The following is a 14940-nucleotide window of genomic DNA, read 5'->3' as shown; positions in this document are numbered from 1 at the left end:
CTTGTGGCTAAAGGGATCAGGGGTATGGAGAGAAGGCACGTACGGGATACTGAGCTGGATGATCATATTGAATGGCGGTGCAGGCTCGAAGGGCCGAATGGTCTACTCCTGCACCTATTTTCGATGTATCTATGTAATGGCAGCATCCTTGTAAATCTTCTCAGCACTCTTTATAGCTTTGTATCTTTCCTTTAGCAAGGTGACACAAACTGAGCCTCACCAACATCAAGTGCATTTTATAATATCACGTCCTGACTTCTTTGCTCTACCCTGACTGATAAAAACCAATGTACCAAATGTTGTCTTTGCCATCCCATCCACCTTTATATCTTCTTTATGTCAAGAAGCATTTAAGAGGTATTTAGACAGGAATGTGAATTAGAGGCATTTGGACATGTTTAGTTTTTAGTTTAGAGATACAGTATTGAAACAGGCCCTTCAGCCCACCCAATATGTGCTGACCTGCGATCACTATTGTATCTTCCATCAATCCTGGCAATGCCTTCCAGGCCCCCACCATTCTGTGTAAATAACTCAAATTTTATCTTGCGTTAAACATCATTCAGGTTATACCCTTTATCATGTATCAGTGCAGTGTGGATGGCTCAATTATTATCATGTATTGTCTTTCCACTGACTGGTCAGCAAACAACTCTTATAGAAACTTACAAAATTCTTAAGGGGTTGGACAGGCTAGATGCAGGAAGATTGTTCCCGATGTTAGGGAAGTCCAGGACAAGGGGTCACAGCTTAAGGATAAGGGGGAAATCCTTTAAAACCGAGATGAGAAGAACTTTTTTTTTCACACAGAGAGTGGTGAATCTCTGGAACTCTCTGCCTCAGAGGGTAGTTGAGGCCAGTTCGTTGGCTATATTTAAGAGGGAGTTAGATGTGGCCCTTGTGGCTAAGGGGATCAGGGGGTATGGAGAGAAGGCAGGTACGGGATACTGAGTTGGATGATCAGCCATGATCATATTGAATGGCAGTGCAGGCTCGAAGGGCCGAATGGCCTACTCCTGCACCTAATTTCTATGTTTCTATGTTTACGTGACAATAAACTATACTCGACTCAATTCAACTAGGACCACTTTTCTTGCAGTTTGTACAAGGGTCCTGACCCGAAATGTCCATCAGTCTGAAGAACGGTCCCGACCAAAAACGCCACCAATCCATGTTCATCATAGAGCATGGATATAGACCCTTCAGCCCAATTTGCCCACACCTGCCAACATGCCCCGTCCCACTTGCCTGCGTTTGGCCCATATCCTTCTAAACCTGTCCTGAGTATGTTCTCCAGAGATGCTGCCTGACCTGCTGTGTTACTCCAGCATTTTGTGTCTTTTTAAACTCTTGACTTTTCAATGTATCCAGTACCTGTTTGGATGCAAATTGGAATTCTTGGCCCTTTACCAGAGGGAGCTTTTGTACTCTACCAAAACCCAATCAGTGGTTGTCTGTTAGATTATCGATGAAATTGTAGGTTTGTGTTTAATTAAATTAAAATTTGCCAATTATTGTACTTCTACAGAGCTGGAATCCAAGTGGCGTCTCCCTGCCGTGGAATGTTCCGGATATCTTGTTCCCAGCCGTCCGACCAGCGAGCATTGGTCAGCTGAAGCGGCAGAAGAGAGATTGGGTCATCCCGCCAATCAACGTGCCCGAGAATGAACGCAGTCCTTTCCCAAAGGATTTGGTCATGGTATGTGTCCATCCACGGGTTTGGTGTTGGCTTTGCACTGGGGACAACAGTCTATTAGACATGGTGTGGTAATATTGAGTCTTCTCCCCGTCGCTTAGTCCCTGCTGACTGGCAACACATAGAGTGATACAGCATGGAAACATGCCCTTCAGCCCAACTTGCCCACACCGGCCAATATGTCCCAGCTACACTAGTCCCACCAACAAGTCCTATCTACACTCCCACCAACATGTCCCATCTACGCTAGTCCCACCAACATGTCCCATCTACACTAGTCCCACCAACATGTCCCATCTACACTAGTCCCACCAACATGTCCCATCTACACTAGTCCCACCAACATGTCCCATCTACACTGGTCCCACCAACAGTGTCCCATCTACACTAGTCCCACCATCATGCCCCAGCTACACTAGTCCCACCAACACTCCCATCTACACTAGTTCCACCAACATGTCCCATCTACACTAGTCCCACCAACATGTCCCATCTACACTAGTCCCGTCCCGCCAACATGTCCCAGCTACACTAGTCCACCAACATGTCCCAGCTACACTAGTCCCACCAACATGTCCCATCTACACTGATCCCAGCAACGTCCCATCTACACTGATCCCATCTACACTAGTCTCACCAACATGTCCCATCTACATACGCTGCATTTGGCCCATGTCCCTCTAAACCTGTCCTATTCATGTACCTGTCTAAATGTTTCTTAATCGTTGTGAAAGTACCTGCCTCAACTACCTCCTCTGGCAGCTCGTTCCATACAACAACTACCTTTTGCGTGAAAAAGTTATTCCTCAGATTCCAATAAATCCCCACCCCGACCATAAACCTACATCCTTTGGTTCTCAATTTCTCCCACAAGTGACTCTGTGTCCACCCGATCTCTAAGCTCACTCCTCATCCTCCTGTGCACCAGGGAATAGTCCCTGCAACCTCTCCCTGTAGCTCAGACCCTCCACTCCTGGCAATGTCCTTGTAAATCTTCTCAGCACCCTTTCCAACTTAACAACATTTTTCCTATAACACGGTGCCCAGAACTGAATGCAATACTCTAAATGCAGCATCACCAACATCTTGTATAACTGCAACATGACCTCCCAACTTCTATACTGAACACTCTGACTGATGAAGACCAATGTGCCACCAGTTTTAGTTTGTAGTTTTAGAGAGACATCATGGGAAACAGGCCGTTCGGTCCACTGAGTCCTCACCAACCATCGATCATCCATTCACACTAGTTCCTTGTTATACCATTTTCTCATTCACTCCCTGCACACCAGGGGCAATTTACTGAGGGATAATTAACCTACAAAATTGGGGAGGAAACCGGAGCACCCGGAGGAAACCCACGTGGTCACAGGGAGAATGTGCAAACTCCACACAGAGGATCAAACCCAGGTCTCTGGCGCTAAAGAACCAGAGGGTCCAACTGTCTAACTCGCCATGGCATATCACTGTCAAGTCTCATGAATCATCTCTCTCCTCCCCCTCTCAGAGTCCCTGCTGACCAGATACTCCATTGGACCAAGTGAGTTGGAACGCAGGAGGTTGAGGAGTGAACGTCGAGGTGTTTAAAATATAACGGCGGTGAATAATTATGGAGGGGAATAGATAGTGTGATAGGTAGAGGTTGGGCAGGCTCCTTTATTCCTTGGAGCACGAGACTGCCCAACCTTGTCGTGGTCGGGGAACTTGTGTGTCTCAGTGACCCCTAGAGCTATGCCAGCGGGAGATTTGCCTCCTGTTAAGGTCTCCCATGCTGGACAGGTCGAAGGGTAGAGGTGAGACGAAGAGCGATCCACTGGTCCTCCAGTTGAGCACAGGGCTAACAACCCTGTCTCGTAAAGCAAATATGTTACGGAACCAGCAACTGAAGCAATCAACACTACTGAGCAGATGCTGGTTTACACCGAAAATAGACACTAAATGCTGGAGTAACTCAGCGGGACAGGCAACATCTCTGGATAGAAAGGGGTTCAGAAGAAGGGTCTCGACCCGAAACGTCACCCATTCTGTCTCTCCAGAGATGCTGCCTGTCCTGCTGAGTTACTCCAGCATTTTGTGGCTGTCTAGACTGAGGGGTGAGTCTGATGGGCTGAGGAATGGTTGATGATGTTTAATACATACGTGTGAGATGCTGCCTTTTAGGAAGTCTATCCAGGGCAGGTCCTACACGGTGAAGGAGAGGGCCCTGGAGAGTAAGGACGAGCAGAGGGATCTGGGAGCTCAGGTACATAATACCTTGAAAGTGGCGTCACAGGTAGATAGGGTGATCAAGAGGTTTTCGGCACATTGGCCTTCATTAGTCCGAGTATTAAGTATAAAAGTTGAGAGGTCATGTTGCAGTTGTACAATTCGTTGGTAAGGCCACATTTGGAGTATTGTGTTCAGTTTTGGTCAACATGTTCTAGAAAAGATGTAGCTCAGCTGGAAAGGGTGCAGTGATGATTTACAAGGATGTTGTTAGGACTCAACAGCCTGAGCTATAGGGAGGGGTTGAGCAGGCTAGAGATTTCATTCCCTGAAGCGCAGGAAGATGAGGGCTGATCTTATTGAGGTGTATAAGACCAGGAGAGGAATAGATGGGGTAGAAACATAGAGCCGGGGGAATCGAGAACCAGAGCATATAGGTTTAGGTGGAGGGGGCGTTAAAAGGAGCCTGAATGGCAACTTTTTTTACACAATGGTATGGGTGGGTGTATGGGACAAGCTGCCAGAGGAGGTAGTTGAGGCACGTACTATCGCGATGTTTAAGAAACATTTGGACAAGGTACATGGATAGGATAGGTTTTGAGGGATATGGACTAAACGCAGGCAGGTGGGGCTAGTATAAATGGGGCAAGTTGGGCCGCAGGCAGGGCCTGTTTCCACACTCTATGACTCTATGGACTGCAGCGATTCAAGAAGTTGTCACCACACAGTAAAAATAGACATGAACGAATGAACTCATTGTTCTTCTCAGTTGGTGCTTATTGGAAATGTAAAATGAATTAGTTCGGCAGGCCAGGAATGTGGGTGTCTGGTTAATTGAATAGGAGTTGGGAAAAGTAGATTTTAAAATTGTAACAATGTGCAGTCTCATCAGATTCTCAGTAAACCATGGAAACCACTCCCAAAACTGGTTTGTTGAATGTAACAAGACAAGCTTAAAGAGATAAAACCAGCTCAAAATCCACAATCATAAAGAAGTGTTTTTTTCTACGTCCAGTTCTGGATGAGGGCATCATCAGTGGATGTTCTATCATCTCCAAGGCCGTAGAACGTGTGATCTTTTAAGACCGTCAGGAGGGGCGACCTTCTCACATAAGTGCAGAGAGTTGTGGACGCAGCCCAGACCATCATGCGAATTAACCTTCCTTCAATTGACTCCATCTACACTTCACGCAGCCTCAGCAACGCCACCAGCATAATCTAGGACCAGTCACACCCCGGCCACTCTCTCTTCTCCCCTCTCCCATCAGGAAAGAGTTACAGAAGTGTAAAAACACACACCTCCAGATTCGGGGACAGTTTCTTCCCAGCTGTTATCAGGCAACTGAACCATTCTATCACCAACTAGAGAGCAGTCCTGACCTACCATCTATCATTGGATATCTTTAATCGGACCTTTCTGGACTTACACTAAACGTTATTCCCTTTATACTTATCTGTACATTGTGGATGGCTCGATTCTAATCGGATATAGTCTTTGTCTGGATAGCACGCAGCAAAAAACTTCACTGTACCTCAGTACATGCAGCAATAAACTAAACTCAAAATCAATAGAGGCAGAGATAAAAGAGAATTCTCAGTCTTTATCCCGGGGTAAAGGATTCTAAGTCTAGATACTAACAAGCGAGGGGAATGGGTTAAGAGGAACCTCGGGCAACTTTTTTCTCTTGGGGCAATCAATATCTAGAATGAGCTGCCAGAGGAATCTGTAGGAGCGGGTATAATTATGACATTAGGATGTATCAATGACTAGGAAGGGTTTAGAGGGATAAGGGCCAAATGCAGGCAAATGGGAAGCCCTTCAGCTTTAGCAAGTTGGGCTGAAGAGCCTGATTCCATGCTGTAGAACTCTGACTATTGTTGGGGAGAATGTGCACATGATTCCTCCAGGCATTCCTCCCACATCCCAAAGATGTGTGGGTTTGTCGGTTAATTGGACCTCTATAAATTGTCTCTCGTGTGTGGGGAGTGGATGAGAAAGTGGGATAACATAGAACTATTGTGAACGGGTGATCGATGGTCGGCGCAGACAAGCTGGGCCGAAGGGCCTGTTTCCGTGCTGTATCTCTCAACTAAATGCTTCTTGTGGGTTCTGTGGTTTTACTCTTTAGTAATTGCTCAGCAAAATGCAGAAGTTATTTTTACAGAGAAGTATGCGCTGTATTCTATAAATGCCTGCAGCGTCTTTAAGACTCCACTAAATTAAAACCTTGCATTCTTTTTTTAAAATATGTAAATTGTAACCGTACAATCCCTTCATACTTTATTAACCCATTGGCTACCATGCACAGCTGCTCTTTGGCACACTGCAGTGGGAATTGTCTTTGGACTGACTATCTGAAGGATTATATTTGCTCAGTTGGTAGCTCTTAGTCAAACGGGTCCTATGGCCCAACTTGCCCACACCGACCAACGTGTCCAATCTATACTAGTCCCACTTGCCTGCCTTTGCCCGTTATCCCTCTAAACCTGTCCTATCCATGTACCTGTCTAAACGTTTCTTAAACCTTCCTCGTTCAAATGTCTTTTAAAAGTTGTTATTGTAGCTGCCTCAACCACCTATCTAAGCTAGTCTTATTTACCTGCATTCAGCCTATATTCCTCTAAATCCTTCCTATTTGTGTACCTTCCCAAGCATGCTTTAAATGCTGTTATCATACCTGTCTCAATGACCTCCTCTGGCAGCTCGTTCCACATCCTCACCACCCTCTGAGTGGAATACATTGCTCCTCATGCCGACAAGGATGCCCCATTTAAGTTAGGCCCATTTCCCTGCATTTGGCCCATTTCCCCCTAAACCTTTCACACCTGTCCAAGTATCTTATTGCATCTATTATTATACCTTCTTCAAATATCTCCGCTGGCAGTTCATTCCATTTATTCACCGCCATTTGTGTGAAATGTCGCTCTCTCGGGTCCCTATTAAATCCTTCCCCTCTCACCATAAACCATTGTCCTCTGGTTCTTGATTCCCCTACTCTGGGTAAAGGACTCCATGCATAGAGGACTGATGGATTGCTGCGTTACCCGAGTTACCATCTATCAAATAGGCCATTAAAACAAGTTTCAAATGTGAAATTCTCAGCACTTTTGAAGAGCTGTAGCTTTAAAACTATCAATATGTCTAGTATTTATCCATTGCCCAAATATGATCTATTTGTTCTGCTTTTGGCCACGGGCTTTCAATATTAGTATTGGTTTATTATTGCCTCATTTACCGAGATACAGTGAAAAACTGTTGCATGATATCCAGTCAAATCATGCTCACACGACTACGTGACCCTCTGAGTTACTCCAACACTTTGTTGTCCTTTTACGTTTAATTGGCATGAGTACAGAAATGAAACAATGAAATTCTTACTTGCAGCAGCACAACAGGTATGTAACCACAGTACTCAACAGGTAACATCAATGGCCAAACAAAAATAAATGGAACAAATTAAAAACCCAATATAGTACAAAGCAAAACCCAGAGACCCTCGTGTAACCCATGCAGTTCCTAGTTCTAAAGCCCGTCCCACTGTACGAGGCAATTCAAGAGTTCGCCCGAGTTTTCACGATTCGAACTCGGAGAATGTCCATTGGAGTTCATGGATGTCTCGTAGCAGCTCGTAATGCTAGCGGTAGGTACTTGAGACATCAGGTAAACTCGTGACGGTTTTTCATCCCGGCAATAAATGTCCACGGGTAAAAAAAATATTCATGATGAAAATAATTGTCACTTTTTACTCGTACGAGCCGCTACGAGACATGCACGAACTCCTACGGACCCGCTACGGACATTCTCCGAGTTCAAATCGGGGGGAAACTCGGGCAAACTCGTGAATTACTTCGTACAGTGGGACGGGCAGTTCTATTGCCTCCGATTCAGTGTTTATACAATATTAAGTGATGTCTCTTCTTCTTACAGATCCGATCGGACAGGGATAAAAATCGCTCGTTGCGCTACAGTGTCACGGGCCCGGGAGCAGACCAGCCACCTAATGGGCTGTTCAGCATTAACCCCATCTCCGGACAACTCATCGTGACCAGACCTCTGGATCGGGAACAGATACCTTCATACCACGTAAGTCTGTCCGCTTTGGTTTAGGTTTGTTGGTGGTGCATTTAGATGGACACAAAAAGCTGGAGTAACTCAATGGGTCAGGCAGCATCTCTGGAGAAAAGGAATGGGTGACGATTCAAGTCGAGACCCCCTTTTTTTTTTTAGTTTATTTAATTGTCAGGAGTACTGAGGTACAGGTAAATTAGCTTTCATAAAAAATGTAAGCTGCCCCTAGTGTGTAGGATAGTGTTAGTGTATCGAGATCAGTGGTTGGCATGGACTTGGTGGGCCGAAGGACCTGTTTCCATGCTGTTTCTCTAAACTAAATTCAAGTAACCCTAATTTCAAGTAACTCTCTCTCCGTCTCTCCCCCACCCTAGTTATCCTGCTAGTTCCTCTGTTATCACCCCCACCACAGCCAACAATGGACCATTGTGGGCTCCTTGGTCATCGTTGCGGGCTCTGATTTGTTTTGTACAATTTCATCCCTCTCCCCTGTCTGAAGAATCAATGTTTTGTCTTTCCACTGACTGGTTAGCATGCAACCAAAGCTTTCCACTGTACCTCGGTCCGCGCTGTAATCTCTAAAGTCTAATGTGATCACTGTAGCTCTTCGATTGGAATTAATTGCCACAGACGGCTGTGGAGGCCAAGTCAATGTATATGTTTAAGGCAAAGATTGACAGGTTGAGCTGAATTTAGTTTATTGTCACGTGTACCGAGGTACAGTGAAAAGCTTTTATTGCGTGCTAACCAGTCAACGGAAAAACTACGTGATTACAATCAAACCACCCACAGTGTACAGTGAGGCCAACATATTGGATATTTTTAAGGTGAAGATTGACAGATTTATGATTAGTGCGGGGTTATGTGGAGAAGGCAGGAGAATTGGGTTGAGAAAGAAAGATATACCAGCCATGATTGAATGGCGGAGTAGACTTGATGGGCTGAAAAACCTAATTCTGATCCTGTGACTTATGAGCTTACGACCTGTGTGTTCCTGCACGTGCTCTCCTGCAGCTCCGAGCCCACGCCGTGGACTTGAATGGAAACCAGGTGGAAAACCCAATCGACATCGTCATAAATGTGATCGATATGAACGACAATCGTCCAGAGTTCCTGCATCCCACCTGGAACGGCTCAGTCCCTGAAGGGTCAAAACCAGGTAAGATTGGATGCCACCCCTGCCATCATAACCCAGGCACCCGCCGCTTTATGGAAAAACCTGCTCCACATATCTCTAGTAAACATTTCCCCTCTATGCCCTCTAGTGTTGGACACTTCCACGCTGGGGAGTAATAGTTGTATTCCTTGAGTTCTACTTTTCTCTCAGTGTATGTTCTGTGAGTAGTGTAACGGAACGGTGGCGCAGCGGCTTGCCTTAAGAGTGCCAAAGACCCAGACTCGATCCTGACTACGGCTGCTGGCTGTGCAGAGTTTGCACGTAATTCCTGTGACCAGGTGGGTTTCCTCCGGGTACTCCGGATTCCTCCTACATCCCAAGGCATGCGGGTTTGTAGGTTAATTGGCTTCTGTAAATTCTTAATTATCCCTAGTGTGTAGGATAGTGTTAGTATATGTGCTGATCACTGGCCAGTGCGGACTCGGTGGGCCGAAGGGCCTGCTTCCATGTCATATTGTAAAGTCTAATGTTTAACTTTTATTGCTGTTTTAATGCTGTCCCTTCATCTCCACAGGCACGTTCGTGATGACCGTGACTGCTATTGATGCCGATGACCCCAATACTTCCAATGGCATTTTGCGATACAAGATCCTCTCCCAAACTCCGAGCAGTCCCTCCTCGAACATGTTCACCATCAACAATCAGACCGGGGACATCTTCACGGTGGCTGCAGGTCTCGACCGTGAGGTAATGTGTATGTCTGCAGTGGCGTCATCTCTACTCTGGGGATCTGGGGTGACAGAGCAACCGAAGGAAATCCACATTAGGCAGGAAATGGTGTTGGATAGACTGATGGGACTGAAGGCTGATAAATCCCCAGGGCCTGATGGTCTGCATCCCAGGGTACTGAAGGAAGTGGCTCTAGAAATTGGTGATAATTTTCCAATGTTCTATAGACTCAGGATTGGAGGGTAGCTAAGGTTATCCCACTTTATAAGAAAGGCGGGAGAGAGAGAACGGGGAATTATAGACCAGTTAGCCTGACATCGGTGGTGGGGAAGATGCTGGAGTCAATTATAAAAGATGAGATAGCCGAACATTTGGATAGCAGTAACAGGATCGGTCCGAGTCAGCATGGATTTACGAAGGGGAAATCATGCTTGACTAATCTTCTGGAATTTTTTGAAGATGTAACTTGTAAAATGGACAAGGGAGAGCCAGTGGATGTAGTGTACCTGGACTTTCAGAAAGCATTTGATAAGGCCCCACATTGGAGATTAGTGGGCAAAATTAGGGCACATGGTATTGGGGGTAGAGTGCTGACATGGATAGAGAAGTGGTTGGCAGACAGGAAACAAAGAGTAGGGATTAACGGGTCCCTTTCAGAATGGCAGGCAGTGACTAGTGGGGTACCGCAAAGCTTGCTGCTGGGACCGCAGCTATTTACAACATACTTCAATGATTTAGATGAAGGGATTCAAAGTAACATTAGCAAATTTGCAGATGACACAAAGCTGGGTGGCAGTGTGAACTGAGGAGGATGCTATGAGAATGCAGGGTGACTTGGACAGGTTGGGGGAGTGGGCAGATGCATGGCAGATGAAGTTTAATGCAGATAAATGTGAGGTTATCCACTTTGGTAGCAAAAACAGGAAGGCAGATTACTATCTAAATGGCGTTGTTGGGAAAAGGGGAAGTACAATGGGATCTGGGGGTCCTTGTTCATCAGTCTATGAAAGTAAGCATGCAGGTACAGCAGGCAGTGAAGAAAGTGAATGGCATGTTAGCCTTTATAACAAGAGAAATTGAATATAGGAGCAAAGAGGTCCTTCTGCAGTTGTACAGAGCCCTAGTGAGACAGCACCTGGACTATTGTGTGCATTTTTGGTACCCTAATTTGAGGAAGGACAATCTTGCTATTGAGGGTTTACAAGGTTAATTCCTGGGATGGCGGGACTGTCATATGCTGAGAGAATGGAGCAGCTGGGCTTGTACACTCTGGAGTTTAGAAGGATGTGAGGACATCTCATCCTTCATGTAACATACAAGATTGTTAAGGGCTTGGACATGCTAGAGGCATGTTCCCGGTGTTGGGGGAGTCCAGAACCCAGGGGCCACAGTTTAAGAATAAGGAGTAAGCCATTTAGAATGGAGACGAGGAAACAGTTTTTCTCACAGAGAGTGGTGAGTCTGTGGAATTCTCTGCCTCAAGAGGGCGATGGAGGCAGGTTCTCTGGATGCTTTCAAGAGAGAGCTGGATAGGGCTCTTAAAAATAGCGGAGTCGGGGGATATGGGGAGAAGGCAGGAACGGGGTACTGATTGGGGATGATCACATTCAATGGCGGTGCTGGCTCGAAGGGCCAAATCTGTAACTTACGAACTTGCCTCAGAAGGAAGGACATTTTATGAACAATGACAAACATAGAAAATAGGTGCAGGAGTAGGCCATTCGGCCCTTCGAGCCTGCACCGCCATTCAATATGATCATGGCTGATCACCCAACTCCGTATCCTGTACCTGCCTTCTCTCCATACCCCCTGAGTCCTTTAGCCACAAGGGCCACATCCAACTCCCTCTTAAATATAGCCAATGAACTGGCCTCAACTACCCTCTGTGGCAGAGAGTTCCAAAGTTTCATCACTCTCTGTGTGAAAAATGTTTTTCTCATCTCGGTCCGAAAAGATTTCCCCCTTATCCTTAAACTGTGACCCCTTGTTCTGGACTTCCCCAACATCGAGAACAATCTTCCTGCATCTAGCCTGTCCAACCCCTTAAGAATTTTGTAAGTTTCTATAATATCCCCCTTCAATCTTCTAAATTCTAGCAAGTACAAGCCGAGTCTATCCAGTCTTTCTTCATATGAAAGTCCTGACATCCCAAGAATCAGTCTGGTGAACCTTCTCTGTACTCCCTCTATGGCAAGAATGTCTTTCCTCTGATTAGGAGACCAAAACTGTACGCAATACTCCAGGTGTGGTCTCTCCAAGACCCTGTACAACTGCAGTAGAACCTCCCTGCTCCTATACTAAAGCGCTCAATGTTAGAGAAGCATGGGTGAGCTAATCACTTAAGAGGAACAAATGTTTGGACTGTCAAATAGATTAGAGAATCTCTAATAATTTAAACTTCAGAGATGCAGTACAGAAATAGGCCCTTCGGCTCACCGAATACACGCCAAAGCTAGTGATCGCTGTAAAATAGCAATATCCTACACACTAGGGACAATTTACAGAAGCCAATTAACCTGCAATCCTGCACGTCTTTGCAGTGCGGGAGGAATCCAGAGCAAACCCACGCGATCACAGGGATAATGTACAGACAACACCCTTAGTCAGGATCGAACCAGGGTCTCTGGTGCAGTAAAACAACAGCACTACCGCCGCACCGCCGTGCCGCTCTAATTACAATGTATATATTAATCGCACCACTTCCATTGGTCCAGCTCATCCACGCCGAGCAAGATGCCGTATCTAAGCTCGTTCCATTTGCCCACGTTTGGCTCGTATCCTTTTAAACCTTTCCCACTCATACATTGTTCCAATTCTTCCCACTTGCCCTTCTCTCTTTCCAATAAACCACCAATGCATCTTCCTTCCCAAATCTGAAAAAACAATGACTGTACTAAATAAAAATTTCACTTCAGTTCTGTCCTCTCCCTATTAGCCTCACCCGCTAGTGATTGAGTGCCTGGAACGTGCTGACGAGTGTTCAAGTGACTTCTGCTGGCATTTATGGCCAAGTTAAGATATAAACAATTTCAGCAACTTTAGACATGATGGGAACAAGATGTTGCCAGAAATGTGGCGACTCTTGTGTGCTGCCTCAGTGTAATAGTCCCACCCTCTTGCACTTCATGAAACTTTCATAAGGCGCATACATGCAGTGGTGTTACCACGCTGGGTTTGATCTGCAGGGTGTTTTTGGAATTATCTTTTTAGAGTCGTATAGCGTGGAAACAGGCCCTTCAGCCCAACCTGCCCACCTTGACCAACATACTACCTGCCTACATTTGGCCCATAGCCCTCTAAACATTTTCTACCCAAGTATCTGTCTAAATGTCTTAAATACCTCCAGATTCCCTCTCCCTGACTCTCTCTGAGGAAAGGTCTCGACCCGAAATGTCACCTATTTTCTCCAGAGATGCTGCCTGACCCGCTGAGTTACTCCAGCACTTTGTGCCTGTTTTCGGTGTAAACTAGCATCTGCAGTTCCTTCCTTCACAAATGTCTTTTGAATATTCTTTAGTTTATAGTCACGTGTACCAAGGTACAATGAAAAGCATTTGCGTACTAACCAGTCAGCGGAAAGACAATACGTGGATTACAATCGAGCCGTCCACAGTGTACAGATACATCGTAAAGGGAAGACACAAAATGCTGGAGTAACTCAGCGGGTCAGGCAGCATTCGGGAGTGAAGGAATGGGTGACATTTCGGGTCAAGACCGTTCTTCAGACTAATTCGACCCGAAACCTGTTCCTTCTCTCCAGGGATGATAGACAATAGGTGCAGGAGTAGGCCATTCGGCCCTTCGAGCCAGCACCGCCATTCAATGTGATCATGGTTGATCATCCCCAATCAGTACCCAATTCCTGCCTTCTCCCCATATTCCCTGACCGCTATTTTTAAGCCCTATCTAGCTCTCTTGAAAGCATCCAGAGAACCTGCCTCCACCGCCCACTGAGGCGGAGATTTCCACAGACTTACCACTCTCTGTGAGGAAAAAGTGTTTCCTCGTCTCCGTTCTAAATGGCTTACTCCTTATTCTTAAACTGTGGCCCCTGGTTCTGGACTCCCCCAACATCTGGAACATTTATCCTGCCTCTAGCAGGTCCAAACCCTTAACAATCTTATATGCTTCAATGAGATATCCTCTCATCCTAAACTCCAGAGTGTACAAGCCCAGCTGCTCCATTCTCTCAGCATATTTCAGTCCCGCCATCCCGGGAATTAACCTTGTAAACCTACGCTGCACTCCCTCAATAACAAGAATGTCCTTCCTCTAATTAGGGGACCAAAACTGCACACAATACTCCAGGTGTGGTCTTACTAGGGCTCTGTACAACTTCAGAAGGACTTCTTTGCTCCTATATTCGATTCCTCTTGTTATAAGAATGCTGCCTGCCCCGCTGAGTTATTCCAGCATTTTGTGGAGTAACTCAGCAGTTACTGGAGTAACTCAGCAGTTCAGGCAGCATGTCTGGGGAAAAAAGGAACAGGTGATGTTTTGGGCCATGACCCTTCTTCAGATGAAGGTCTGATGAAGGATCTCATCCCGGAACGTCACCTGTTCCTTTTTTCTGCAGGTGCTGCCTGTCCCGCTGTCCCGCTGACTATCTTTGGTGTAAACCAGCATCCGCAGTTTCTTCTTACACACTCTAAGTAAAATTGGTTTCCACTTCTTTGTTGTAATATTGTCTGTGTTGAACAGAATATCAATCAATAACGTTGTAGTGGAGAGAGTGTTTAAAATATTCTAGTAGATAAATAGTATGGAGGTAGAGGGTTGGGGTTTGTGTGAAGCTTTTAAAATATTAACACCCTGGCCCTCAGTGCTCTTGTTCTTGAAACATTATCTCTTGCTTGAGTAAGTCAGGGCAGGTCTGCTGAATTCTTTGTAAGAAAAGAACTGGCAAATCTCCCTTCCCCGGTGTATACTGATGTGAGACGGGGAGAGTGTGTTAATGCAGCTAATTCGCATTGTTCGGTTGCTGGGAACAACCAGAATCTCTATTCAACACTTGGAATTAATCGAACAAGTGGTCCTTTGTGTTAAACATGTAGCATTGTATGAGATTTGCAGTCATAGAGGCACACAGAAACAGGCCCTTCAGCCCAACTTGCCCACACCCAC

The 14940-nt window shown here is 45.8% G+C and overlaps 1 protein-coding gene across 1 annotated transcript in view; it reads left to right on the top strand.

Annotated features, from left to right (window-relative positions):
- LOC129696423 (cadherin-2-like) overlaps positions 1-14940 on the top strand; it is a 107512-nt gene that overhangs the window by 53060 nt on the left and 39512 nt on the right. The window contains exons 4-7 of the mRNA XM_055634304.1: positions 1529-1699; positions 7830-7985; positions 8985-9129; positions 9662-9834. Of these exons, the coding sequence (XP_055490279.1) occupies positions 1529-1699; positions 7830-7985; positions 8985-9129; positions 9662-9834 (645 nt within the window). The remainder of the gene's footprint in view (positions 1-1528; positions 1700-7829; positions 7986-8984; positions 9130-9661; positions 9835-14940) is intronic.

Source organism: Leucoraja erinacea, chromosome 4 (assembly GCF_028641065.1).
Source record: "Leucoraja erinacea ecotype New England chromosome 4, Leri_hhj_1, whole genome shotgun sequence".
Taxonomy (NCBI): domain Eukaryota; kingdom Metazoa; phylum Chordata; class Chondrichthyes; order Rajiformes; family Rajidae; genus Leucoraja; species Leucoraja erinaceus.
Note: the sequence above shows the minus strand (reverse complement) of the source record. Positions and strands in the feature narration are given on the sequence as shown.